Source organism: Miscanthus floridulus, chromosome 10, assembly GCF_019320115.1.
Source record: "Miscanthus floridulus cultivar M001 chromosome 10, ASM1932011v1, whole genome shotgun sequence".
Lineage (NCBI taxonomy): Eukaryota > Viridiplantae > Streptophyta > Magnoliopsida > Poales > Poaceae > Miscanthus > Miscanthus floridulus.
This window is the reverse complement of record NC_089589.1, coordinates 138,564,116-138,588,274: the sequence shown is the minus strand read 5'-3', so window position 1 is coordinate 138,588,274 and position 24,159 is coordinate 138,564,116. Positions and strand designations below refer to the sequence as shown.

Sequence of the window (24,159 nt, the reverse complement as noted above, 5' to 3'; positions counted from 1 at the left end):
CCGAAAATCATGAAATTTGATAAGATGTCATGATATCATATGTAAAGGCTGTGGCAAAAAATTGAGAAGGTGTCGCATAAGTTGTCACGTACATTGCTTACAAATCGAAACATCTCCGAAGAAGTTTCATGATTGTTGAGAATGATCTGGTAAGATTTGGAGTGAAAGTGACGGTCGAGTTGTGGTTTGACTCCGAAACTTTTTGTATAGCCAATAGACATCAAAGATCGTGTCATGTTAAATATTAGTGATTTTTTGGATCCATTTGATAATTATTAATTTTTAATTGCAATTATATAAATGGAATTTGAGCTATAACTACATGAAATCATGGTCTATTTTTCGCTGAAGCATCAAATTTGCATTGTTGAGTGAATTTAACAAAGTATTTTCATAGTGTATTGGAACAAATTTGGAAAAAACGGTTAAGGAAAAGGGAAAGGAAATAGAAAAGTTTTTTAAAAAAAATACATTTGCCGAGTGTCCTAGGGTTAGCACTCGGCAAAGTATAGTCTTTGCCGAGTGCCTTATCGGCTTGACTCTCGGCAACGATTTTTAATGTTTTTATTAAAAAATCCCAGCTTTGCCGAGTGTCAGATCGCGGACACTCGGCAAAGGCCTGACCCAAGACTTAACTGGCACGGCCGAGACTCACTCACGCACGCACGCACACTCCCGTCCCCTCAGTCCCTCACCGCCCCTGCCAGCCCCGCCCTCCGCCCTGCCCGTCATCCTCGCGCCGCCGCGCCTTCTCCCGCGCTGCCCCGCTCGTGCCCGCCCGCCGTGCTCGCGCCCGACGTGCTCGCCCGCCGGCCGCGGCCCCAAAGCCGCCTCCACCGGCAAAGTTTGGCCCACCGGTCGCCCTGCACGCCACCCCCGCCCGCAACGCCGCGCCTGCGCGCCGCCCCGCGCGCGCCCGCCCGCCCACGCCGGCCGCTCCCGCCGGTGGCCCGCCACCTGGACTCGTCTCGCCCGCACCCGGCGCTCGTCCCCGCACGCCGAGGACGCAGGCTCCCGCGGCTGGCCCCCGGCGTCCCGCACCCGGTGCCCTCCCCCGCGCGCCGACGACGTAGGCTCCGGCGTCCGGCCTCCTGCGTAGTACCTAGGTAATCCCTTGTTCATCTCTTTCATGTTCCCTTTGTCTGATAGAAATAAGGTAAAAGGTTCCATGCTGCAGAACATTGGTGTTTCGAATTGCCTCATTCCTAGTTCCCCTGGAGTGAAATGTTGTAATATCATTTTATCTGTCTGTAGAATGTAGTTTCATTGAATTCATATTCATACTGAGATCAAGTGCAAAAAACGATATGAATTCATCTTGTAAGAGATAAAGCTTTCACTAGTAGAGTGATCGATGCATAATTTTTAAGTTTAGCTTTCACTAGTTAGGTAAAATCCTAAAGCTTGGCGTGATACAGCAGCCCCGTTAACCTAATCTTGGGCTAGTCGAAATTCGACACGATTCCAAGTACCCAGGAGACGATGTCTATATCGTGGCTCAACAGGCCACACAAGTTTATTATCTCCCATGGGCGTGCCAAGACGACCCGCATCTTAAGGGTTGAGATGTTGTGAACAAGGTATCGCCACACAGTAAACTACCTGTCCCAAACAATGAAGATTACAACTTTGACCCAAACACATATGATGGAGAGTTCTTTCAAGAAGAGAGGCTACAAGGGAGCTTTGTGATAGACATAACCGATCCGGTCAGAATGGAAGTAGACAATGAAAGGGTTGATGATGAGGACGATGGGGATGAGGTTCAAAATGTGAAGGACTTAGAATTACTTCGGCGATTAGAATTAGCTAATGACAGTGATGACAACATTGCTCCTCCGGATGGTCATGATATCAACATGGAAGTAGACATGCATGATAGTGATGATGAGACTTATGATCCAGCTAATACCGATCATGATGATTATTTCTAAGACATGTAATATTATGTTACCTTCTAATTATGTTTTGTTCATTTTGCAATACGTCTTATTTATTTTACATCTCTTTCTAATTATGTTTTATTCATTTTGTATCTCTTTGTAATTGCAGGTGATTGAACAAAGATGCCAGGCGACGAGGGTCTCTTAAGGAGTTTAAGGAAAGTAAAGTCGAAATACAAGAGAGTGGAGGAGGTAGCTCCTCCGCCACCGCCAAAGAAAGGCAGGGGTCCAGGCAGCAGAGGCCGGGGTCGTCAGGCTCCTTCGCCACAGAGGCAGGAGGAGGAGGTGGAGGAGGAGTCCGAGGAGGAGGAGGTGCCCGAGGAGCACGAGGAGGCGGTGGAGGAGGAGGAGGAGGAGGTGCCCGAGGAGCACGAGGAGGTGGTGGAGGACGAGGAGGAGGTGGAGGAGGAGGACGAGGAGGAGGACGAGGACGAGGACGAGGATGACGAGGCTGAGGAGGCGGCGGGGGGTTCCTCTTCCTATGGTGCGGCAGTAGGATGCTCCTCTTCCTCTGGCATGGCTAAACTCTATCAGTAAGGTCCCTCGCAACTCCCGAAGCGACCGATACCTCTTGAGAGACGCCCAATGGTTTGACCCGGTGGTTCAAAGTAAGTAACTTTACATGCTATCACTATTTTCTCATTTGTTATGTTGAAACTAATAATTTTTCTTGATCACTTGGGCAGGGGTTTCGTGATTGTGGGTGCAGGTGGTCACGAACGCCATCCTAATGGCGTTCTTGGTCTTTTGTTCAAGACACACTTCCCTGGCCTTGTTGACTTTGCCGGAGTGCGGCAACCGGCCTGGACGTTTGCCCACTACGCCGTCTGCGCAGATGCATATGATCGGGATGGTAGGATCTACGGCCACAAGGCAGAGCGGGTGATTACGGAGCTGTGGGTAAGTCTTCGTCTCACTACACTCCTCAATTCATCGCATTCATTGGACATTCTTCAAATAAGGATAGGATACATTGCGTCTACATACAGGATTTCTTCGGATGCGAGCCGGGATGGGAGGTGGCAGCGAGGGCGGCGGCTAACAAAGCTTGTCACAAACTCGTGGGTGACATGCACTATGAGGCGGGCCTCCAGGCCGTCGTGACATACAACGCGACCTTCGAGTTTAGGAAGGTCACAAAAAAAGAGGCAAGAAAGGAGACGCTGACCAATGAACAATACATGAAGGTAAATATATAAGATTAATACTGATTTTTCTAAGATGAAATAAGCTTAATTTGATCTACATATACTTGATGTCGTGTAGGTGGTTCCGTGGTGGTGCACTGGGCACGAAGACTGCTGGGAGGCAATGGTGGACAAGTGGTGCAGCCCCAAGTGGTGGGAGACGCACAATGCTTGCTAGGAGCGGCGTTTGATGATGCCTGGTGCACCACACCATCAAGGTAACCTTTGCCTCCTGGCCTACGCAGCTAAATGGGTACGCTGAATCCATTTCTTTATTCTAAAGCTCAACTATGCAAATTTCTAATCATCCTGCTGCTTCTTTCGCAGTCGGCGTCACATGGTGGCGCGCCCGTCTCCCAGTTCGAGGCGTGGGCAATGGCCTACAAGGGCAAGGCGACGTCCGACGTCCACTACAACCCGGAGGACCCGCCTGAGGCGTACATCAACTCGTCCGTCCACACCCGCCTCACTGAGTACACAGCGATGGCAAGGGAGGTCCATGGGCCAGAGTACGATCCCACCTCCGAGGACCTTAATGGAGAAGTCGTCATGAGGTTGGGAGGAGGGAGGAAGCACGAGGGGTACTGGATTGGTGACGGCGCAATCGAACCGGCCCGTACTAGGTCTCTCTCCGAGATTCGAGCAAGGAGCACGAGCTCGAGCCCAGCCATACGCACACGGCCGGACTGTACACAGCACACGGTGCAGGCACTCAAGGTTATTTCTGTTTTATTCGTCGTTCATTGATTTTTACATACCTTTGCTTTGCGTTGTATCATTGGGGTGAAATATTGTAGGCCGAGGTGGCAGAAGAGAGGAGGCGACGGGAGGACGCTGAGGCGAGGGCTGAGGAGGATCGACGGAGGATGGAGCAGATGTTTCAGTATATTCAAGGTCTTGGAGCTTACTCAGGCTATGTTCCGCCACCGATGATATTCACTCCACCAAATGATCCTGCTGTCACTCCTGTGAGTTTCTCTACCTTAAATCTAAATGTGAATGTGGATATGGATATATGAGTGTGAATCCAAATGATATGTTGAGTCAAATGCACCATGATATGTGAATATGCATATATGGTTGTCGGTCATCGTACCGTTGTTTTGTTGTAGGTTTTGGACACCTCACCGTGCAGGGGAGGTGCTGCCGAAATTTCGAACTGACACTAATATGTTGCTTTTTTTCAAGTTTTTAGAACCTACCTTAAATCTTGTCTCACACATGCAATCACTTCTCTTTTGTGCAGGGGCAATCGGCGGCGTCGAATGATGTTCATGGCACACCTCCAGCTCAGGGCACACCTCCGTCGCAGTGGGACCGGTGGAGTGGCCGTCAACAATAGAGGTAGATGGACTTGTGTTTGTGATGCTTATTTGTGAATGGTGGCACTTGTGGCGGCACTTAGATGATATTTGTGGACTATGTGATACTTGTGGATAACTTGTGATGACATTTGTCATGGTTATGGATTATATGTGATAGTTGTGTGATATATGTGATTGTTGTGTGATAATGTGATATATGTATGTGTGGATGCAATAAACAAAAAAATGCAAAAAAAAAACAAATTTCCCAGCTATGCCGAGTGCTATGGTCATTGTACTCGACAAAGGCAGGGAGGCTTTGCCGAGTGCTATCGCCATTGCACTCGGCAAAGGCAGAGAGGCTTTGCCGAGTGCACCAGTAAAGCACTCGGCAAAGCCTCCCTGCCTTTGCCGAGTGCCGCCCATTAGCCGCTCAACAAAGCGGCCACCTTTGCCTAGTGTAGTAGGACTGACACTCGGTAAAAAGGGCGGGCTTTGCCGAGCGCCCGACCGTCACCGTCAATTGGCGCCGTCAGACAACTTTTCTTCGGCAAAGAGGTCTTTGTCGTCACCGGCTTTGCCGAGGGTGACAAAGGCTTTACCGAGTGTATATGGAGATTTGCCGAGTGTCACAGCCACTCGGCAAAGAGCCTGAGTCCGGTAGCGTAGCCTTGCCAAATTGCCAGTCAGTGTCCATTGTTCACCGGTCGCCGAGGCGGCCAAGCGTAGGCTACCAAGCAGCTGGCGCGGGCCGTGAAAATCCGCACCTGTTTTTTGACACGCGGTCATCAGGAAAAGAAGCGCCGGCCGGCGCGTCCGAGGCCGTGAATGTACGTGCCCGGCGAGTACCGTGAAGCAACGCTTTTGCGCGACAACGAGGGCGCGGGGAAAAAAAAGGCTGGCTGGGGGTTTTTCTGTCACGTGAACCAGAAGGGAACAAGACACTTGTTAGGGGGCGGGCCTTTTGTCTGATCCGCGCCCGCACGCGCCCGCCCGTGTCGAGAATTTCTAGGGGCGGCCACCCGTTCGTGATCATGACAGTCATTTCGATTATTCCCCGGTCGCCGTCGTCGTCGCCGTCGATTACTGTAAGCGTGTGAACTGTAAAGGCCTCGAGTCGTGAGTCGTCAGCCGTGTCTCGCAGTTTGCATCCTCCCTGCTACTTGGACTTCTGTGACTGAAGCTGTTATTCTTTTCTGGGTACAAACTTGCAGCCTTACAGGTAGGATCATCTTCTAGCATAGAAAATGTAATCCACGCACCAGCAACGAAGCCACGGTTGTGGATGCGATTCGGTTGGGCTCGTATTTTTGGAGTATCATCAGCTGCTTCTTAACGTGCGCGTGGAAAAAAAAATTGGAACAAAATCAGAGAACTAAAGGCAAATATAAGCTAAGGGATATGGACCCTACTTTTTTACTTTCCAAAATTCCAAAGGAATCTATCTGGTGTCACTGTATAGTGCTTTTGTTTTGCATGGTTGATATCTGCATCTGGAGATATGGTCCGCAGTCCGCACCGAAAGTTTTTTGTTTTTTTTGTTTTTGCAATGAGCTAGTGACGTACGTAAAACGATCGAGTTACTTCCACCGTAATCAATCAAGCTATTTCAAGTAAGTATCAAGAATGGTTTTTTAGAGAAAGATCACTTCTCCCTAGTATAGGGCTTGCCGCCTATGAGTAAGTAAACCAAGTGTGGTACTTGGAAGGCTAATATGGAAGTGGTGATCCGAAGAATATTTGAGATCCAAGTGTTATCTAGCTAACCATGGTGCTATGGATGAATTTAAATGTGCAACTCCGATTGGTATCACACTTGAAAGGTTTATTTTAAATACCTTAGCATCAATCGGTAATAATTACTCTCTCACATTTCCAATCTATGCATATGTGCGAACTTCTAATCAGACAATCTAGCACATATGTAGGGGGAGCTAATACTATCATTTCGGGTTTGTGGTACTTGTCCAAAATCATTTACACATGGTAAAATTGCTTGGGCAAGCAACATGAATCCAAAAAGAGCTTAATTTTCATATCTTTGTAGAGTTGTCATCAATTACCAAAAAGGGTGAGATTGAAAGGTCTTTGTTTGGTTTTGGTAATTGAGTGACAACCTAGGTGGACTAATTGCGTTTATGTGAGATACACAGGTGATTAGTCCACAGGAACATGTGTGTGAGCAACATATGCCATGAAGGTGAAAATGGCTTGGAGATGTTGCAAAGCTTACACATGTGATGATGAGGGAGCTTATTGCACATGAGACATGACATTGAGTCATGTGATCAAGGTGGAGAAGATCAAGACAAGACTTGGCTTGATGGACCGGTTGCAAGCGTGAAGGGCGTGTCGAAGGCTTTGGAGCGATGGACCGCGTGGCGGTAAAGCTTGAGCAAGACTTGGCGCCGATGAACGAAGGCAATGGTGAAAAGCAAGTAGAGTCAAGATCGATGAACCAATATGATCACGTGATGATATGAAGTGGATCATATCATTGTTGATCATGTTGGTGCATGTGTTGCATCGACATTGAAGGAAATGGAATGGAATGCGCAAGACAAATGTATAACCTAGGGCATTTCATTTCACCGGTCATAGGTGTGTAGAGAAGTTTATAACCGAGTTTAGGATAGATGGCCGTACTATCAAGAGGAGCAAACTTGTTTGCATATCTGTCATCTAGTGCCACTCGAGTGGTCTAACTTTGCATCGTCGCTAGGATTGAGTGGCGTGGCAAGTTGAGTGGCTAATCCTTTGAAAAATGATTGTGAAAATACTAACACACATACACATGGTGGTGTACACTTGGTGGTGTTGGCACATTTATAAAAGAGATAAAGTTGGAGTTGATGTGGATCAACTTGGTGATGAAACGGAGGTGAGAAAGGTCCCACAGAGTGGACCGGACTCTGGTCACGCTGTGACCGGACGCTGGCCATGAGCGTTCGATCAGTTGTGATAGACAGCGTGCAGCGTCGATCAATCGACCAGACGCTGGCTGTGAGCATCCGGTCAAGGTGACGTGGCAGCACAGCGGTCAGGGTTACTGATTGGACGTTGGGAGGGTCCGGTCAAGGTCGACCGGACGCGTCCGATCGATAAAAAGCGTTTCTAGAACCTTACTGGAAACGACCGGACGCTGAAGGTCCAGCGTTCGGTCAGTGTTTGCTGCTGCGTCCGGTCATCAGGTGACCGCTGAGATCGAGCGAACAGCGTTTGAAGCAAGGGACACGTGGCGTGTATCGCGTGACCGGACGCTGAGGTCCAGTGTCCGGTCGGCCCGACTTTTGTCCAGTGAAGGGGTAACGGCTCTATTTATTCGTGGGGTTATAAATAAAAGCCATGGTCAGCCTTGGGCCAGGAGCTGAGCACACTATAGCCTTGGTGGCTTGTGTGGTAGTGCTTGGGAGCCCTCCATCTCACACATACTTGATAGTGATCATCCGATTGTGTGAGTGAGCAATTCTAGTGCGATTGCATTGTGAGGTTGCATCGAGTTGCACTAGGTGATCGAGTTGTAAGCCAGTGGTGCTTGTTACTCTTGGAGGTTGTCACCTCCTAGATGGCTTGGTGGTGGTCTTCGTCGAAGCCCGCAAGAAGCTTGTGCGGCGCTTCGGAGAAGTGCTTTGTGAGGGGCATTGTGCTCGCTCCGTGGGAGCCGCGAAGAGCAACTTTAGTAAAGCGTGTCATTGAGCTACCCTCACTTCCGGGGTAGGTTCTTGCGGCGCCCAACATGCGCGCTTGACGGGTGATGTCAATTAACCACCGAACCACCAAGTGAGCGGTCGACACAACGGGGACTAGCGTATTGGCAAGCACATGAACCTCGGGAGAAAAATCACCGTATCAACCTTGTTCTTCCCGTTGGTTTGCATCCTCGTTACACAAGCTTGTGTTTACTTTCATATACATTGTGTTTGTGTAGTTGCTCTTGTAATTAGTTAGCTTATGTAGCTTGCTAGTTATCTTCTTACTTGTGTAGCATAGAAGTAGCTCTCTTACATGACTAATTTGGTTTGAGTAACCTTGTTAGTCATATTGCTTAGTTTGTGTAGCTAAGTAATTGCGCTCTCTAATTTGACATTGGTTGCCTTGTTATTGAGCATTGCTAGTGAGCTTAGGTGGCTTTGTGCTTTTGCTTACTAGCATGTGTTGGAGCTCTCTTGTTGCTTAAAGTACTAGTGGTATAGGTTTATGTGACCTTGCTCCTAGAATTGATTATGAGAGCTCTAGCTAGCCCGGTACCTTTGTTGCTTATTTAGTATCTTTGCAATGTGCTAGAGAATATAGATATATGGGTGTAGTCTTGGTTAGATCGATAGTTTTAATTCCGCACTTGTTTTGGTTAGCCAACGCGATTAAGTTTTAGAAAAGACTATTCACCCCCCTCTAGTCGCCATCTCGACCCTTCAGGGTGGCAGCGTGTGGTGCGGTGCAGTGCGGCGTGTTGTGTGCGCGAGGGTGAGGGCCGGGGGTGCGGGCCATTGGGGGCATATAAAGGAGTATGCCGAGTGCCAAGATTGGGGGCACTCGGCAAAGTATAGATATGCCGAGTGCTAAGATCTGGGGCACTCGGCATTGTTTTTTTTTTATTTTCATTACGGCCCGATACTGTGCAGTGGGGTCGGGTCGACGAATTTGCCGAGTGTCCCCTATATGACACTCGATAAATTCTATTTTTGCCGAGTGTCAGGTAGAATACACTCGGCAAAATAAATTGATATTCATGCCTACCCATCTTCATTCTTCATAACGTGTTTTACTAAATTTGTTACGATGTAATTTAAAAATAACCTACCAAATTCACTCAACAATGCATATTTGATTTTTCTACGAATATTAATCCATTATTTCTTGCAGTTATAGCACAAATTTAATATATATCAATAAAAATACTATAATTGCAGTTAATAAATTAAAATTATCAAACAGATCCGAAAAATTACCAAAATTTGACGTGAATCGATCTATGTTGTCTATTGGCTATACAAAAAGTTTTGAAGTCAAACCCCAATTCAACAGTCACTTTGACTCCAAATCTTACCGGATCTCAACGCTACAATTCTTCTTTGGAGATGCTTCGGTTTGTAAAGGTCGTACGTGACAAATTGTGTGAAAACCTTCTCAATTTTTTTCCACAGTCTCCACGTATCATATCAGGAGATCTTGACAAATCTCGTCATTTTCAGACTTCGTTTGCTTTTTTTAGAATTTAAAAATCATTTGACCACACGTTCGTGGTCGTGTTTCCTGAACAAAATGTTCGAAAATTCTTTTCATTTCCCGGGTAAGGCCCCAAAATGGACTCAATAACATGAATATGATTTCTCCACTCAATTTATTCCATTATTTGTATCACTTGCAGTTCAAATTTGACTTAAACCAAAAAAATCATCTAAATGCAATAAATTACTTAAATATAGCAAACAGATCGAGAAATATACCAATTTTTAACATGTAGTACCACATGTTGTATGTGGAGGGTAGAAAAAGTTTGGAGGGCAGGAGAGAAAAAATTATTATTTTACCGAGTGCCATTAAAAAACACTCGGCAACAACAATACTTTGCCGAGTGTAAACAAAAAACACTCAGTAAAAATATCAGTTTGCTGAGTGTCAAACAAAAACACGCGGCATACCATGTCTTTGCCGAGTGTCTCTAACAGACACTCGGCAAAGTTCTAACGGCAGGGCGGCGCACCCAACGGTCGTCAGATGGCCGCCGCAGCCCAGCGCACGTGACTCCATTTTGCCAAGTGTCCGTGTTTGCTGAGAGTTTTGTTGTAGTTTGCCGAGTGTTTTTTATTAGACACTTGACAAAGTTGTATTTTGCCGAGTGCTATATGTTTGTCGAGTGTCCGATATAATGTATTCAGTAAATCCTCGTGCACTCGGTATTCTACTGTTTCCAGTAGCCGTAGAACGTGCCCATGTGAACGACCCGGCCGGACCTGTCCTAGAACCATATCTGCCGGCCAGCATTATTATTGCGTCTCTCTCAGGCCATCGACAAAGCAAAGCATGCACGCGGGGCCGGGGACGGAGAGGATATGGTGGGACTGCCGATCCTGTAGCTGATGAGTGATGATTGCCCGGCTGGTCAGCATAGCAGGCAGCTCCTGTAGACGAAAGCAACAGAAACTTTTTTTACTTGGTCCTTGCACTTACATGTGGGTCAAGGTACGTAGTCTAATAATGGTAGCGGTAAATTTTCTCCTTCACAACAAATTAAAATTAGAAACAACGTTAGTAATTATTGTTGATTTAATAATAATTAATAATAATACCACTAACCACAGAAAAATTTGAGAGCAAGTATGTAGAGCGAGATACCTCATGATCGAATGCTACGATGGCCGGGACAGAGATGATCTCCGTTTGCATTACGCAACCTACAGACTACTAGTAGATCATCTCGAGTTGTGACCGGCCAGGAACAAAACGAAGTCTACTACAGCTAACAACAGCACTATCTACGCATCTTATGCTCACGTTGTGTGGTGTGTTTGACACGTATATCATTGCATTGGGCCCGGGAATATATAAGTGGCAGGCAGAGCCGTGTGTCTCATGACGCGTCGTCCTCGGTACCAGTCAGATCCCACTAGTGTTTTTTCTCTCCTTCCTATCCTTTTCAAGTGGAGGAGTAGGGAGCTTTTTCTCTGAACCCCAGTTCTTGCTCCGATCAGATCCCACTAGTGTTTCCACCCCACCACCTCTCCGCCCACCGGCCCTCACCCGGCCCCTCCCCTCCTCCTTTCGCTCCGGTGGTCTCGTCGCCATGGGGGATTGCGAATCTGCCATCGTTGTAGATAGATATACCGACGTGTATTGATTGTAGTTTTTAGCTAGGTTTTGCCCATTCACGATCGACTCACCATCCATCTTCTCCCTTGCGCCTTTGCTTTCCCCCTGTACGTCCTAGCTAGATCCAAGAGAGAAAGAGAGCACAGCATCCTGATCCATGGCAAGTCCCTGGAGCATCGCTGCGACGGGCTGGACAGTCACCGTAGTGGGTTGGCTGCTCTCACCCCTCATCAGCATGATCATGAACAAACTCTCTGCCTACCTCATTTTTGACGCATCCAAAGAGCTCGACATGTTGGAGGAAGTCACTGTCCCAGCTCTCAGGGAGACTCTGAGAGACGTCGAGGAGCAGAGGATGGTGATGAGGGACGAGAGGTCTGGATCTCATCTGCAGAGACTCGACAAGCTGGACACACGTCTCAAGTCTGCCTTGTGCCAAGCGGAAGACATCCTGGACCTTGTCGATTACCACCGTATCGAGAAGGAACTGACTGGTGGGGACGACGGGAGATGGGTGCAGCGACTCATCCAGGCTGCTGGCGCATCCATTGTCGCCCTCGGCAGAGGGAGCTGGGCCTCGGTGCAGCGAGTTCTCCACGCTTCTGGTGCTTGCATCGCCTTCTACTGCATAGACAACACCCCAGCTCCTCTACTGCAATTGGTACATAGCATGAAACAGAAGCTGGGGCAATTTTTCGGAGGTTGGAGTTCAGGTGAGGACGTTCTACCTGTGTCCCAAGCAACATCCACCGTCGGGGTCCAGAGGCTCTGCGGTTGGTGCAGCCACCTCGTCGCCAATATCACGAGCTGCTGTCGGTCCGTATTCAGCTGGTCCGCTCAGCGGATTGCAGAAGCCCGGCGTTACCGGGACTGGTCATATGAACTAGTTGGCATCAAAAGTGATCTGCAGGTAACATGATGAATTCAACTCAGCTCTCCTAGCATTGTAGCTATTTTCCTATAGCAGCAGCGCAAACACTATATGATCTTGCTGGTATTTATCCTCTCTCTTCTTCACATATGTTTTGCAAAATACGTCACTCTTATGTTCCTCGGAAGTGCTGAGACGCTATATTTCAGGTGCCTGAAATATACAATGTTTTCAGGCGACGGTTTGTAGCTGTCAGATTAGCATCCAGCGGTGACAATCGTCATCCAGCGGTTTCTATAAGCAGACAAAACAGGTCCATAAGCAGACAAAACGAGTCTGCAACAGAATATAGATCTACTCCTTAACGGGTCCAAAAAACCCGTTAAGCTTGCTGAGGTGTACCGAATGAATAAACATGGGCCTATTTCTTCACTTTGAACTGGGCTTTACACGGTGAACCAAAAACACAGAAATTTGTCCCACTTAAACCCCCTGCTACAAGTTAAATGTCCCAGCTCGTGCATGTGAAGTCCACATAATATGGAACACCAGGATCACTGCATAGTCTCACCCGACAAGATTCACATATTAAGATATTCTGAGCAAACAAAGGCACCATGAGTATGATCTTGAAAATTTCAAAACATAAATACGAAAATTGCATATTTCAAATAGTGCAACTAGTACTTGTTGATAATGCAATTATACTGTTGCTTTTCCTATATGAAGATTAGACATTTAACTTGAGGCTTATCGTGGTATTTCTTCTTTATTTGCTCAATCACCACAGAAGATATATCGATGTTGACATCTTGATAACTATCATCTATCATGTTTTCACCAAATACTGCAACAATCAAGAGAAGATAAACCACATAAGTAATTCCACTAGATCTGAAGTAATGTAGACATCTTGTGTTTAGTATTTGTGGTTAAATTGATCATTATAATTAATAAATAAAAGCACATCTATGCTTGTGACTAATGATGAGGATTTATCTCGGAATCAGCCAGGAAATTCAGTTTTTAGTCAGACATTGTGTTTCGTGACAAACTGTCAGAAACTATCCTTAAATGCCATTAGTGAGATTAAGTAGTAGTGACAAAATGACCGTATCATGACGTAGGCTGTAGAAGTATGAAACTTCATAGAGATCAACATTTATTGATATGTCAACTAGGATCTTGAGTGCTTGAGCATGCTTACCAGCGAGATGATCACAAGGCCAAGCTGTAGCGTGTTGCTCCTGCATGTGCTGGGACATCTCATAGCTCTCTAGCTGCAGTGTTCTCTAGTTCAGGAAGCTCTCGCTCGCCTTCAGGTCTGCCTCAAGTGTCGCCTCTGGGTCACTGTCCCTCATCTCAAGATTGGCTTCATTAAAATGAGCAGTTCAGTTTCTTGTCAGATGTTGTACTGCATCAACAAAGGAGTTAGCGGTGAATGAATGGAGTCCTACTTCCCAGGTTCTCAGGAAACTTTACAGAAATGACAAAAAAATGACAACATCTTGAAACAAACACACAACCACTATGTGTGGATTAGTCAGAAAATGCATTGAATTCATTGAAGCATATACACTCTTATTACTCCTACATGCAAGTTCATTGGTATACCTTTCATTTTTTGTTCTAAAGAAAATTGCACGAAATTAACTTAAGCCACATTTCTGTCCAGATTCATTGACGTATCCCACCTGTAGTCCTAAACAACAACTACATATTCTGTCTAGATTCACCACGCCAATTTCTTGCAGGCCAAACAGACATGCGAGAAATTCTTCCCAGAATCACTGAAAGCGACTTGCGAGTAATCTGTTAGCTAGAAGTACTACTGAAATTTCATTTCTGTTTGGTCCGTCCGGAAACCAACATATACAAAACTTCAGATACAATTCCTTTGCGTAAGTGATTACAATTTTCACAATAAACATATTACAATTTTTTCTATAGTATGACAGACAAATAACTAAAATGTGTTGGCACAAATCACAAATAACAATTTTTTTCTATGGAAAGACAAGGACAAAAATGTTGACTGTGCTGGCAAAAATCACAATTAACAAATTACATTTTTTTCTATACTATGACAAAGACAAATAGCTTAAATGTGTTGGCACAAATCACAAATAACATTTTTTTCTATGAAAGAACAAGGACAAAATTTGGTCTGGGCTTGCACAAATCACAATAAACAAAGCAAAAGGTGTGTTAGCACAAATTACAAGAAACAATTTTTTTCTATGAAAGGACAAGGACAAATTTGGTGTGGGCTTGCACAATTCACAATAAACAAAGCAAAAGGTGTGTTAGCACAAATCACAAAGAAACAAATTTTTTTCTATGAAATGACAAGGACAAAAATTTGGTGTGGGCTTGCACAAATCACAATAAACAAAGGAATAGGTGTGTTAGCACAAATCACAAGAAACTACTAAAAACAAGCTGCTAAACGTTATACGCAAAGATTAACAATCGTGAGAGCCAGGATAAGGAGCTTAGTGGTGCATAGTTTACCAGAGGGGGCCACAGGGTGCTGGGACATCCATAGCTATGAATCCACTGATGCACTGGGCAGCTTGTCCTTCACCTACCCTCAGAATGTACTGCATAACAAAAGAGAAAGAGAGTCAAGTTCAGATACTGCAACAAGAATAGCAAATGGGCGTGGTACGGCTAATAAGGATCAATTGCACATGCTAAGAACTACAATTACAGTACCCAATAGCTTGTAATTTACTATTGTTGGTGATTGCAATTATGTAACTGAATGTATTATTTGTTTGATTTTCATCAACAACAGATATTAATAGTAACAGAGCACTTCAAAATTCAGTAGTATATTGTGGATGCATCTTATTTCTATAGTACTACACCAAAACTACTGGAAAGTAGCTTGAGCATATTTTCCAAGCTCTACCGTTTTGTGAACTCAAATTTGAGTATTCTGTATGTGAGAAAATTATATATCACATAGAAACCAGCCATCACCTGAAATGTTCCGGCTGCTGTCAGGACTCCACTTCTGGTTTGTGACTTTAACTACACTGAAGACCGATGTTATTGCAAAAATCAATCATGTTATAGGTTTGGGAAAGAAGAATATTGTTGATGATACTAACAGTTTGCCTGTGTAGTATAGGTTGCCAAGTATAGGAGGAACCAGCCCCACCAGTTCATTCTCGCTAAGGTCTCTGAGAAACAATTTCGGACAAAAGATTTCATTATGGGCTAGTAAAGATAAAGAGATCAATAAGCATGGATTCAAGTGTCTCTTTTTGTACTCACCGGACAGCAAGAGCCTACATGACGCCAATCACTTCTGGAATTTTGCCAATCAGTCTATTTTCTTGAAGTGACCTGTAAAACAACAATGCAAGGATCAAACAGAAGGACTACATGGTACATATATATGAGGACATAAGTCTGCTGAAGTATAGAAGATTTGAATTGTATGCATATTTATCTAATTCTATTGATATTATGATGCAGGAGAAGTTGATAACAACAATGGCAGTGTACGGGTAACAAAGAAAACTAAGAAGAGAAAAGTCAACAATTGAGAAAACAAGGAACAACATATGGAAGTGCAAATTACCAATCAAAAGGAAGCGTGCAGTCCAGTTTAATTTATGTAATTGTCTTGGAAGAAACATGTGACAATTCTCATCTTGTATACCGGTCCAACTCTTGCAACAGTTCAGTTCAGTTATTAAAAAACCTGAGCATTAGAGCAATATTATTCATCATCAAACAATCTAAATGATAGTACAATTGGACTATGAAAGTAAAGAGTTTTCCTAGCACAAGCTTTCTGAACATATGTTTTTCCTGCTTAATCAAATGTGAAAAGGAAAACAAAATAGTGGGAAAGTTATATCTAAAGACTGGATATTGCACATGTTAAACACCATAATTGCAGAAATTTAGGTGTGCAATTTACTACTTATAAATGTGCAATCAAGAAATGGATATTAAACACAGCTTTCTTGTACAGTATATGCAACACACAGTTAAAAGATGTGAGCTCCTACTATTCTACTACAACAGCCAAGAAGAGGATACTACAGACTACAACTATTCAAAATTCAGCTGGTGTACAAACCTCAGCAATGGCTGCTGAAACGATCTCTCCATGCTTCTTCAGAACCATGGTGTACAACCCTTCGTAGCTTAGCCATTTAAATTCAGACCTGTTCGTTCAAGCAAGAAACATCTTCTATATAAGCGACAGAATCAAGACCTAATATATAACTGAATGACATCTCAGGGTCAGTACAAAAATGTGCACGTCTCACTCTGACTCAAAAAGACTTACCCAAGGCTATACACAGCTAGGTGGAGCATGTCAATCCTTGTCCACCCATCCTTCACTGGGTTGAAGCACTCATTGAGCACGCCGAGCACCACCGCAAGCTTCATGTTGCATTCCTTGAGAGCTGGCCGATTCCTCTTTCTGAATCCTTTAGAGCGCCCACGAGAAACTATCCCCGGTAGGGTTCATTACGCCTGTCACTTCTGATAGCTGAGCAGAGAGCTGAAACATGCATCCAAACAAAAAAAGGCACCGTGTTCAGTTTATATAACACAAGAAGGAGAAACTCTGGATTACAGATCAAATAACAGTTAAACTCCACACACCAACAGAGATTCAGTTAAAAACATAACAACAAAGAAGGAGAAACTCTGAATTTCATGGGTACTGGATGCTGATTTCTTCATGCATAATAGGTTTGGTTTGTCTATGGATTGCTCTTGGTTTAAATTTAAAATTGCATTTGTTCTATGCCTCAGGATCTCAAACTGAAACTCTGAACATGTTAAGGTCTCTCCGGCCCTGATACTCTGAACATACCAATTTCTGTTTACTGTGATCACTAACCTCATCCAATACATTTATTGGTAAGAGGTACTTGCTCCAATTCTTTTTCCATCTGTTTTGCTGGAAGATCAGAAACACAGTATTTTTTCTGCATAAGTTCCTGTACCATATGAATGCTATGGTAGCTCAGTAGCAGCAAGGTCCTCTTTCCTATAAAAAAAGGTGCTCTTCCATGGACTTTCGTTTAAAGACACTACAGAGTTTTGTTGAGATAGATGTATTTCTATGCATGTTTTGCAAATGGTTTAACCATTTATTTTGTTTTCTTTCTTTTGGTTTATGAACAATTTACATGAAAGGCAGAGAACATTTTTTGAGGATAATACATGAAGCTACAGTATGTTAGGAGTCTCAGCTCATAAAAACCAAAAAGCTTTCCTATTTGTCTCATCTACCTAGACATACCTTCTTATCAGATAAATGTCCTATCAGAAAATGCTCCGATAGTAGTAATCATGTTATATTCCTATAATAAGATAACACCTTGCTATATGCAGGTTGTCAATTTCAGCTAGAAGTGTTTGGTTAAACTTGGTAGGGACAGATTGTAGGGTTTAGTTACATGAACTTGTAGGAATAAGCCAATGAGCTCAGCTAGGGAAGTTACAAAATATCAGTATTTGAAGATGGGATACTTATTTCAGGATGTATGATCTTTGTTTTATTGGTAAAGAATGTGTGATCCTTGGTCCTATCCATTGTCATTATGCACTTCCGATTTTGCATATACAGTCCATGTTGTTTGGCGTCACTTTAATAATCCAGACCCCATGTTGAATATATTTAACTATAGTTAGGAGTTAATATAAATCTGAAGTCAGGGTTCTGCTTCCGTTAATCACTATTTTGTAACAAATATACATTATCTATAGTTTGCTATCTATTCTTTCTAAAATTGTAAATAAAATCCAAGGGACAATAAAATCATATTCTGTATGCATATATATTTTTCCTCAGCTGTCACCGCCTGAAAACAGAGAACACAAAGCACAGAGTTGCTGCCGCCGCCTGAAAACAGAGAACACAAAGCACAGACGAGTTGCTGCCGCTCGCTCAGCTTCAGATGAACTCGTGATACTACTTGTTCAAAGAGCAAGAAACCGATTTCAGAGATACCAACGAGGATGCCCATTCCTGGATTCTCCTCGTTGCCCAAACACAAAGAAACAGAGCTGCCAGGAGCAGTAATCCGGAGCATAATGGCTGGCTGGTCCTGCCGTTGCCCGACCATCGTAGCAAAACCAGCAAGCAGAAGCAGTTTGCAGCTGCTGCATCTCATTGAGTTGGAGTTGGAGAGGAGGAGAAGAGTTCAAGCCAATCAATAATTGGTGGATGCAGCTACCATGCCACACTCTGCATCTACCTGTGGCCTTCTGCTACTAGTACTGGCCGATGGTGTATCCATGGATCCATTGACACTTCTACCTCTAGCTCGGCCTAGCCCTGATCTGAACTGCATCAGTTTTACTCCTCCAGAAGCGTAACGGAAATCAGTGGGGACTACAGAAGAAAGGATGGGAGCAATTGGAGCAAGCGAGCAGGATGTGGATCAGTGGATGTGCAACAGGGTTCAGTTGGGCTAGCTTCTGTTCGATACAAACGGACAAGGAGATGAGGTGTCACGCGCTCAGAATAGAATCTTTCTAGGCGGTTCTTCCCCGTTCTACCTCCTCCCTCTCCGTTTGAAACAATTATACCAACAACCTCATCATGCAAAACTAGATCTACAGATCGACATTTAACTAAAAAAACATATGAGCTCACCCCTAAAAACAGGTCAGCAAGCACCATTGCTCAACTTAGCTACGAATCCACTTCTTACAAGCAATCCAAACCGAAACCACTAACAAAATCAAAGAGGACCAAATCGAATCAGCAGCGACAAGGGATTTTCAAGCAACAAACCTCAACGGAGCAGTGCGGCGAACGCAGGTAGGTGCCGATCTCAAGCTATGGCGGAGACGAGCGAGCCGTGGGCGGCATCTTGCGGGCAGCATCTTCAGGCGGGGCATGGGCACGGAGCCGAGGCGCGGGCATGGCATTTGAAGCTGGGGTGCTTGTCGTGGAGCGACGGAATCCGAGGCCGGTCGGGGGCTACGCGCGGCGCGCGCTCGTCCGAGTGACCGAGCTGGCGGCGACGGCTTCCGAGTGAGAAGATGGGGAGGGGAGAGAGGGAGATGCCAGCGCGGGCGGCAGTGGGCGCTCGCGGCGCTGCCGTGGCGTGGGATGGGGGAGGTCCGCGGCGAGCTCGATCGGTATTAGCGGGTGCAGTCGAGCTCGATCCGACCCAATAAGAACCAAACACAGCCACGGACCCAATACAAAAGCATACCAGCGCACGGATCGCAAGCTCCATCGGAGGCATCGCCTGAAGACAAGCCCAGAATTCAGGCGACTGAGGAATAGCAAATATGTGTTACTATAGTATATAGGAATATTATTCAGAGCGTAGTTATTACCCATTATATTGACCGAGTCCCAACACACGCTTAGAAAAGGTTATGTAGCTTGTACACGTGTTGGTGGTGTTTCCGTCTTCAATTGTCTCGGAATATCACTCACTTTATCCCAAAATAAAACAACTTTCTAGAGTTGTCCTAAGTCAAATTATTTTAAGTTAAACTAAATTTACAGAAAAAATAACATAAATATTTATGACATTAAATTAATGTCACTAGATACATCAAGAAATATATTTTCATAGTCTACTTATTTGGTGTCATAATTTTTGCTATTCTTCGCTATATAGTGGATAAAACTCAACATACTTATTTGTTGGATGAAGGGAGTACTTTTATTTTTTTTTCCTTTTTTGCTTCGATCTTATACAAGTGATTATGCATCAAGTGATGCATATATACACCAGATTTATCCATGATACATACAAGTTGATGGAGAAGCATCTGTAAAGAATTGAACAAAAGATAATAAGGATACCACAAAGACAGGCATGATAAAATACTCTGGATTAAAACTGCATTAATTAGGACAACCAATCTGCATCGGAAGGAAACTAATTAGGTGATTGAGCTGATGCACAACTTTGGGGAGAGTCTTAATACTACTAAATGGAGGCCCCAGTGGAGGTTACACATTAATTTGCATGGTACAATCTAGGAAAAAATATAAATCGTAGAAATTCTCACTAAGAAAGGTGCCGCCATCAATTCAGTGGACACTAGTCGTCGTTGATAATAAGAGTCATCGCATCTATTATGTTTTCTAAAATAAATAATGTATATCTCTTCTTGTATGAAGAACAACATAAATTACACATAAATCCATATCCAAATTACCTAGCTTTGCCATAACAAACTATACTATAAAATAACCATACCACCTAAAACCTAAACCCTAAACCCTATGTTATGTATCAAAATGTGGCATTGTAGGTATACCCACCATGCCACATTATGATACATAATATAAGTAATCTCTTCAATTGTTTCTAAATTTACACTTCGCCACATTATAATAAAGTAAAACAAATACCCCATCGAATATACATCTAAATTACCAATGCCTACTGTGTGTGTGTTAGAGTTTCCAATACATGGTGTAGTAATACACAAGAGTTTCCACTTGACGTAGCAACTAATAAGAACAAAATTTAAAAGCCAAAATCATTATGTCGCAACTAGACGAACCATATAATTTAAAGTAAGGTTTTAACTCAATGGATATTGAAGAAACCTGAAGGTGACAAGTAGAGGGAGACAAAAAAAAATGGATATATAAATGGAGAAACATACAATACATAGTTGGTAGCTACTTATATTTATACCTCCATATCGATAATTGTATGAAGCTTCTAATGTTTATGTCTTATGACCGGTGTTAGAGATTGAAAAGTATATACATGCATATTGTGTTAGTAACAAACTTCTAATATTTGTATCTTTGATTGATGATCCTAGTGTGTAGTACAAGAGCACAGCTTGATGACTAGTAATTAGTTAGGAGTAACACCTAATGTAGCTACATGACTCATTTCAAGATTATTGGATAACTAGAATGATGCGTATCTTTTGTTCAAAATATACATACACATGGGACAGGAACAACTAATGTATCGTGATATATAGTTCCAGTCAAAAGCAGTCAATACACTCGAAGAGTTACTTGCAATTGCAGATGCATGGTTGTTGGCCTAGCGCTATTAAATAAAAATTTCCATTATAATAAGATGAATCTGAATACTTGTTTTATTTATATATTAATTTGCATCCACTTTTACACTTTTATTTCGCACGTATAGAATGACGTGTTGAAAGTATTTATAAGTCGCAAGAGTATGTGGCTAAGATAATTGTTTGAAACTTCCTTCTTGCAGAAGGATGGCAATGTGCCTATTACTGTAAGAATCAGACTAAGGAAACAAATACAGGGCATAGAAGATATTCTCACTTCCTCGAAGAAATCAGATCTCTTGAATCAGAATAGCAGCAGCACCTCCAAAAACAGTGCCAAGGAAAGCAGCAGCAAGCAGAAAGAGATTGACGAATTGTACAGAGTCATTAAACAGAAAGTGTTCGGTCGAGACAAGGCCCGTGAAGATATAATTAGGATGCTTCGTGAGGGACCAGATACCAACGCACCAAGCTCCAGCACCGTTAGTCCTTATTCTGTGATTGGCATTTATGGCATTACTGGTTCTGGGAAGACTACCCTGGCACAATATGTTTGTGACTATGAAAAGGACGAAGGACATTATTTCAACCCTATCATGTTCATTCTTGTGGGGAAGACATTCAGCACAGGTGATATATTTCGTGATATGTTGGTCCAGATCACACAGAGGCGGCCATCTAATGACGGTGATAGTCCTAAAAGTCTAAAAACACAGTTGCAGAAAGAATTGAAAGACAAACGCTTCTTATTGGTACTGGATGATCTCTGGGTCAATGATGAGAATCAGACGGAACTGGATATTCTATTTGATACGCTCAGTGATGCACTGCGTGGAAGCAGAGTCCTTGTGACATCTCAAAAAACAGATGCTGCTGAAGCTCTTCGTCCCCAGGAGCAAATTTCAATACCTGATTTGGAAGAAGGGGTCTACTTATCGTTGTTCATGCATCATGCCCTACCAGATGCATCTGATGGTGATCGAGAATATGAGAGGATTGGGAGGAAGATTGCGAAAAGGCTAGGCAGGTCACCTATTGCAGCTGTAACAGTAGGAAAGCAGCTTCGGAGGAACAAAAGTATCAGTTTCTGGGAGACAACAGCGAACCTTGACGTACTGAACAAGATCATGGGAGCTCTGTGGTGGAGCTATCTGCAGCTTGGTGTTGACATCAGGCGATGCTTTGCATACTGCAGCACTTTCCCCAAAGGATATGGATTAAAACGGGATGAGTTGGTTCACATCTGGATAGCTCACGGGTTTGTAAACACCACGTGTAACTCAACAGAGGAACTGGAAGATATAGGGCAGAGCTACTTTGATCAATTACTGACATTCTCATTTATACAAGAACATAGAACATTATTTGGCATGCTCACAATTCATGACCTGCTACACGAGTTGGCAGAGAAGGTTTCTAGAAGTGAGTTCTTTAGAATTGGTTTGAATGGCTCACCGGTAGATATCCCACGAGGGGTCCACCATCTTTTCATTGAGACAAAAAATGTAGCAGAGATCAATGAGAAAATTCTGGATCTGGGAAATTTGCGCACCTTGATCATTAATGAGGATCCTTATGAGGAGTATCCAGAAAAAATCATGAAAACAAATCATGACTTAGAAAAATTCTTGGGGCGATTGTTCATGAGGCTGACGAAACTGCGGGTGCTGGTCATTGAACTAAATTTTTTTACAGAAGAGTTGTCAGTCCCAGCATCTATCGATCATATGAAGCATCTACGTTATCTTGGTTTCAATTTTCGTCATGGCTTGTACGGTCTGATTTTGCCAAGCACATTTAGCAAGCTTTACCATATCCAGATCATAGATATTCCATGTCTAGAAGAAGAAGCATCCTGTCCTGAAGATATGGCTAATCTAATCTATTTGCGGCACATCTCAGCTCCGCTTTCTTTCCCCAACATTGGAAGGCTGACGTCACTCCAGACAATGAGAAGCTTCTTAGTGAAGGAGGCACAAGGGTATGAGTTGAAGCAGCTGATGCATCTGAACAAACTTCGAGGCTCTCTAATTATAGGGGGGCTTGAGGTTGTCGGAAGCAAAGAGGAAGCTCTTGAAGCCCACCTATGCAACAAGGAGCGACTCAGGAAACTGAAACTGGATTTCGGCCAGCGCAACAGGGTTGGTCCAGACGTGGAAGCAGAGGTACTTGAGGGCCTTTGTCCCCCAAAGGATCTAAAAGAGCTCATTATCTGGTCCTACATCGGTTCAAGGTATCCTAGCTGGATGTTGAGTGGCCACCATCCAGATGCCCCAAAGCACCTGCACAAACTTGCACTCTGCAATTGCAGCCAGCTGGCAGCTATTCCTAAAGATAGTGAACTCTTCATTGGTCTGCGTAGGCTTTGCATTTACTTTTGTAACTGGGACAGGTTGCCGGAAAATATGGAGTGCCTCGTGTCGCTCCGGTCACTGTGGATTTGGAAGTGCGATAAGATAGAGCTTCTTCCGACGCTGCCCCACCAGGCTCTTAAGAAGATTGATATCAAATGGTGCCACGTGCTCAGTAGAACCTGCAAAGAAGAGGGACACCCAAATTGGGATATGATCCAGCACATTCCTAAGCAACGCATTTGGTGGAAAGATGAAGTCACTGAAGTCACTGTTCAACATACCAGCGACAGCTCAGCTGAGAAGCATGGTAAGTCTCTTGGCCGCCTTCCTTTTTCTAAGCGCGTGTTAGTGGGGCGAAAGTTGGAAATTTGGCTACCGTAGCATTTTTGTTTTTATTTGACAAATAGTGTTCAATCATGGATTAATTAGGCTCGAAACGTTCGTCTCGTAATTTTCAATCAAACTGTGTAATTATTTTTTTTTCGTCTACATTTAATGCTTCATACACGTATCGTAAGATTCGATGTGATGGCGACTGTAGCACTTTTTGAGAATTTGAGGTGGGAACTAAGGCCCTGTTTAGATTCCACCCAAAATCCAAAATTTTTCAAGATTTCTCATCACATCAAATCTTGCGGCACATGCATGAAGCATTAAATGTAGGTAAAAAGAATAACTAAT

The 24,159-nt window shown here is 43.8% G+C and overlaps 2 protein-coding genes across 2 annotated transcripts; one reads left to right on the top strand and one right to left on the bottom strand.

Annotated features, from left to right (window-relative positions):
• Positions 1-11,056: 11,056 nt before the first annotated feature.
• LOC136489791 (putative disease resistance protein RGA3) lies at positions 11,057-23,859 on the top strand. The gene is made up of 2 exons (XM_066486337.1): positions 11,057-12,154; positions 21,328-23,859. Exons 1-2 carry the CDS (start codon positions 11,402-11,404, stop codon positions 23,857-23,859), a joined length of 3,285 nt encoding a protein of 1,094 aa, XP_066342434.1. The 5' UTR covers positions 11,057-11,401.
• On the bottom strand, positions 14,859-16,595 carry LOC136485835 (increased DNA methylation 1-like). Its single transcript, XM_066482657.1, has 4 exons — positions 16,431-16,595; positions 16,218-16,305; positions 15,711-15,801; positions 14,859-15,472 (listed from the first exon to the last, which is right to left on the bottom strand). Exons 1-4 carry the CDS (start codon positions 16,532-16,534, stop codon positions 15,450-15,452), a joined length of 306 nt encoding a protein of 101 aa, XP_066338754.1. The 5' UTR covers positions 16,535-16,595; the 3' UTR covers positions 14,859-15,449.
• Positions 23,860-24,159: the final 300 nt, after the last annotated feature.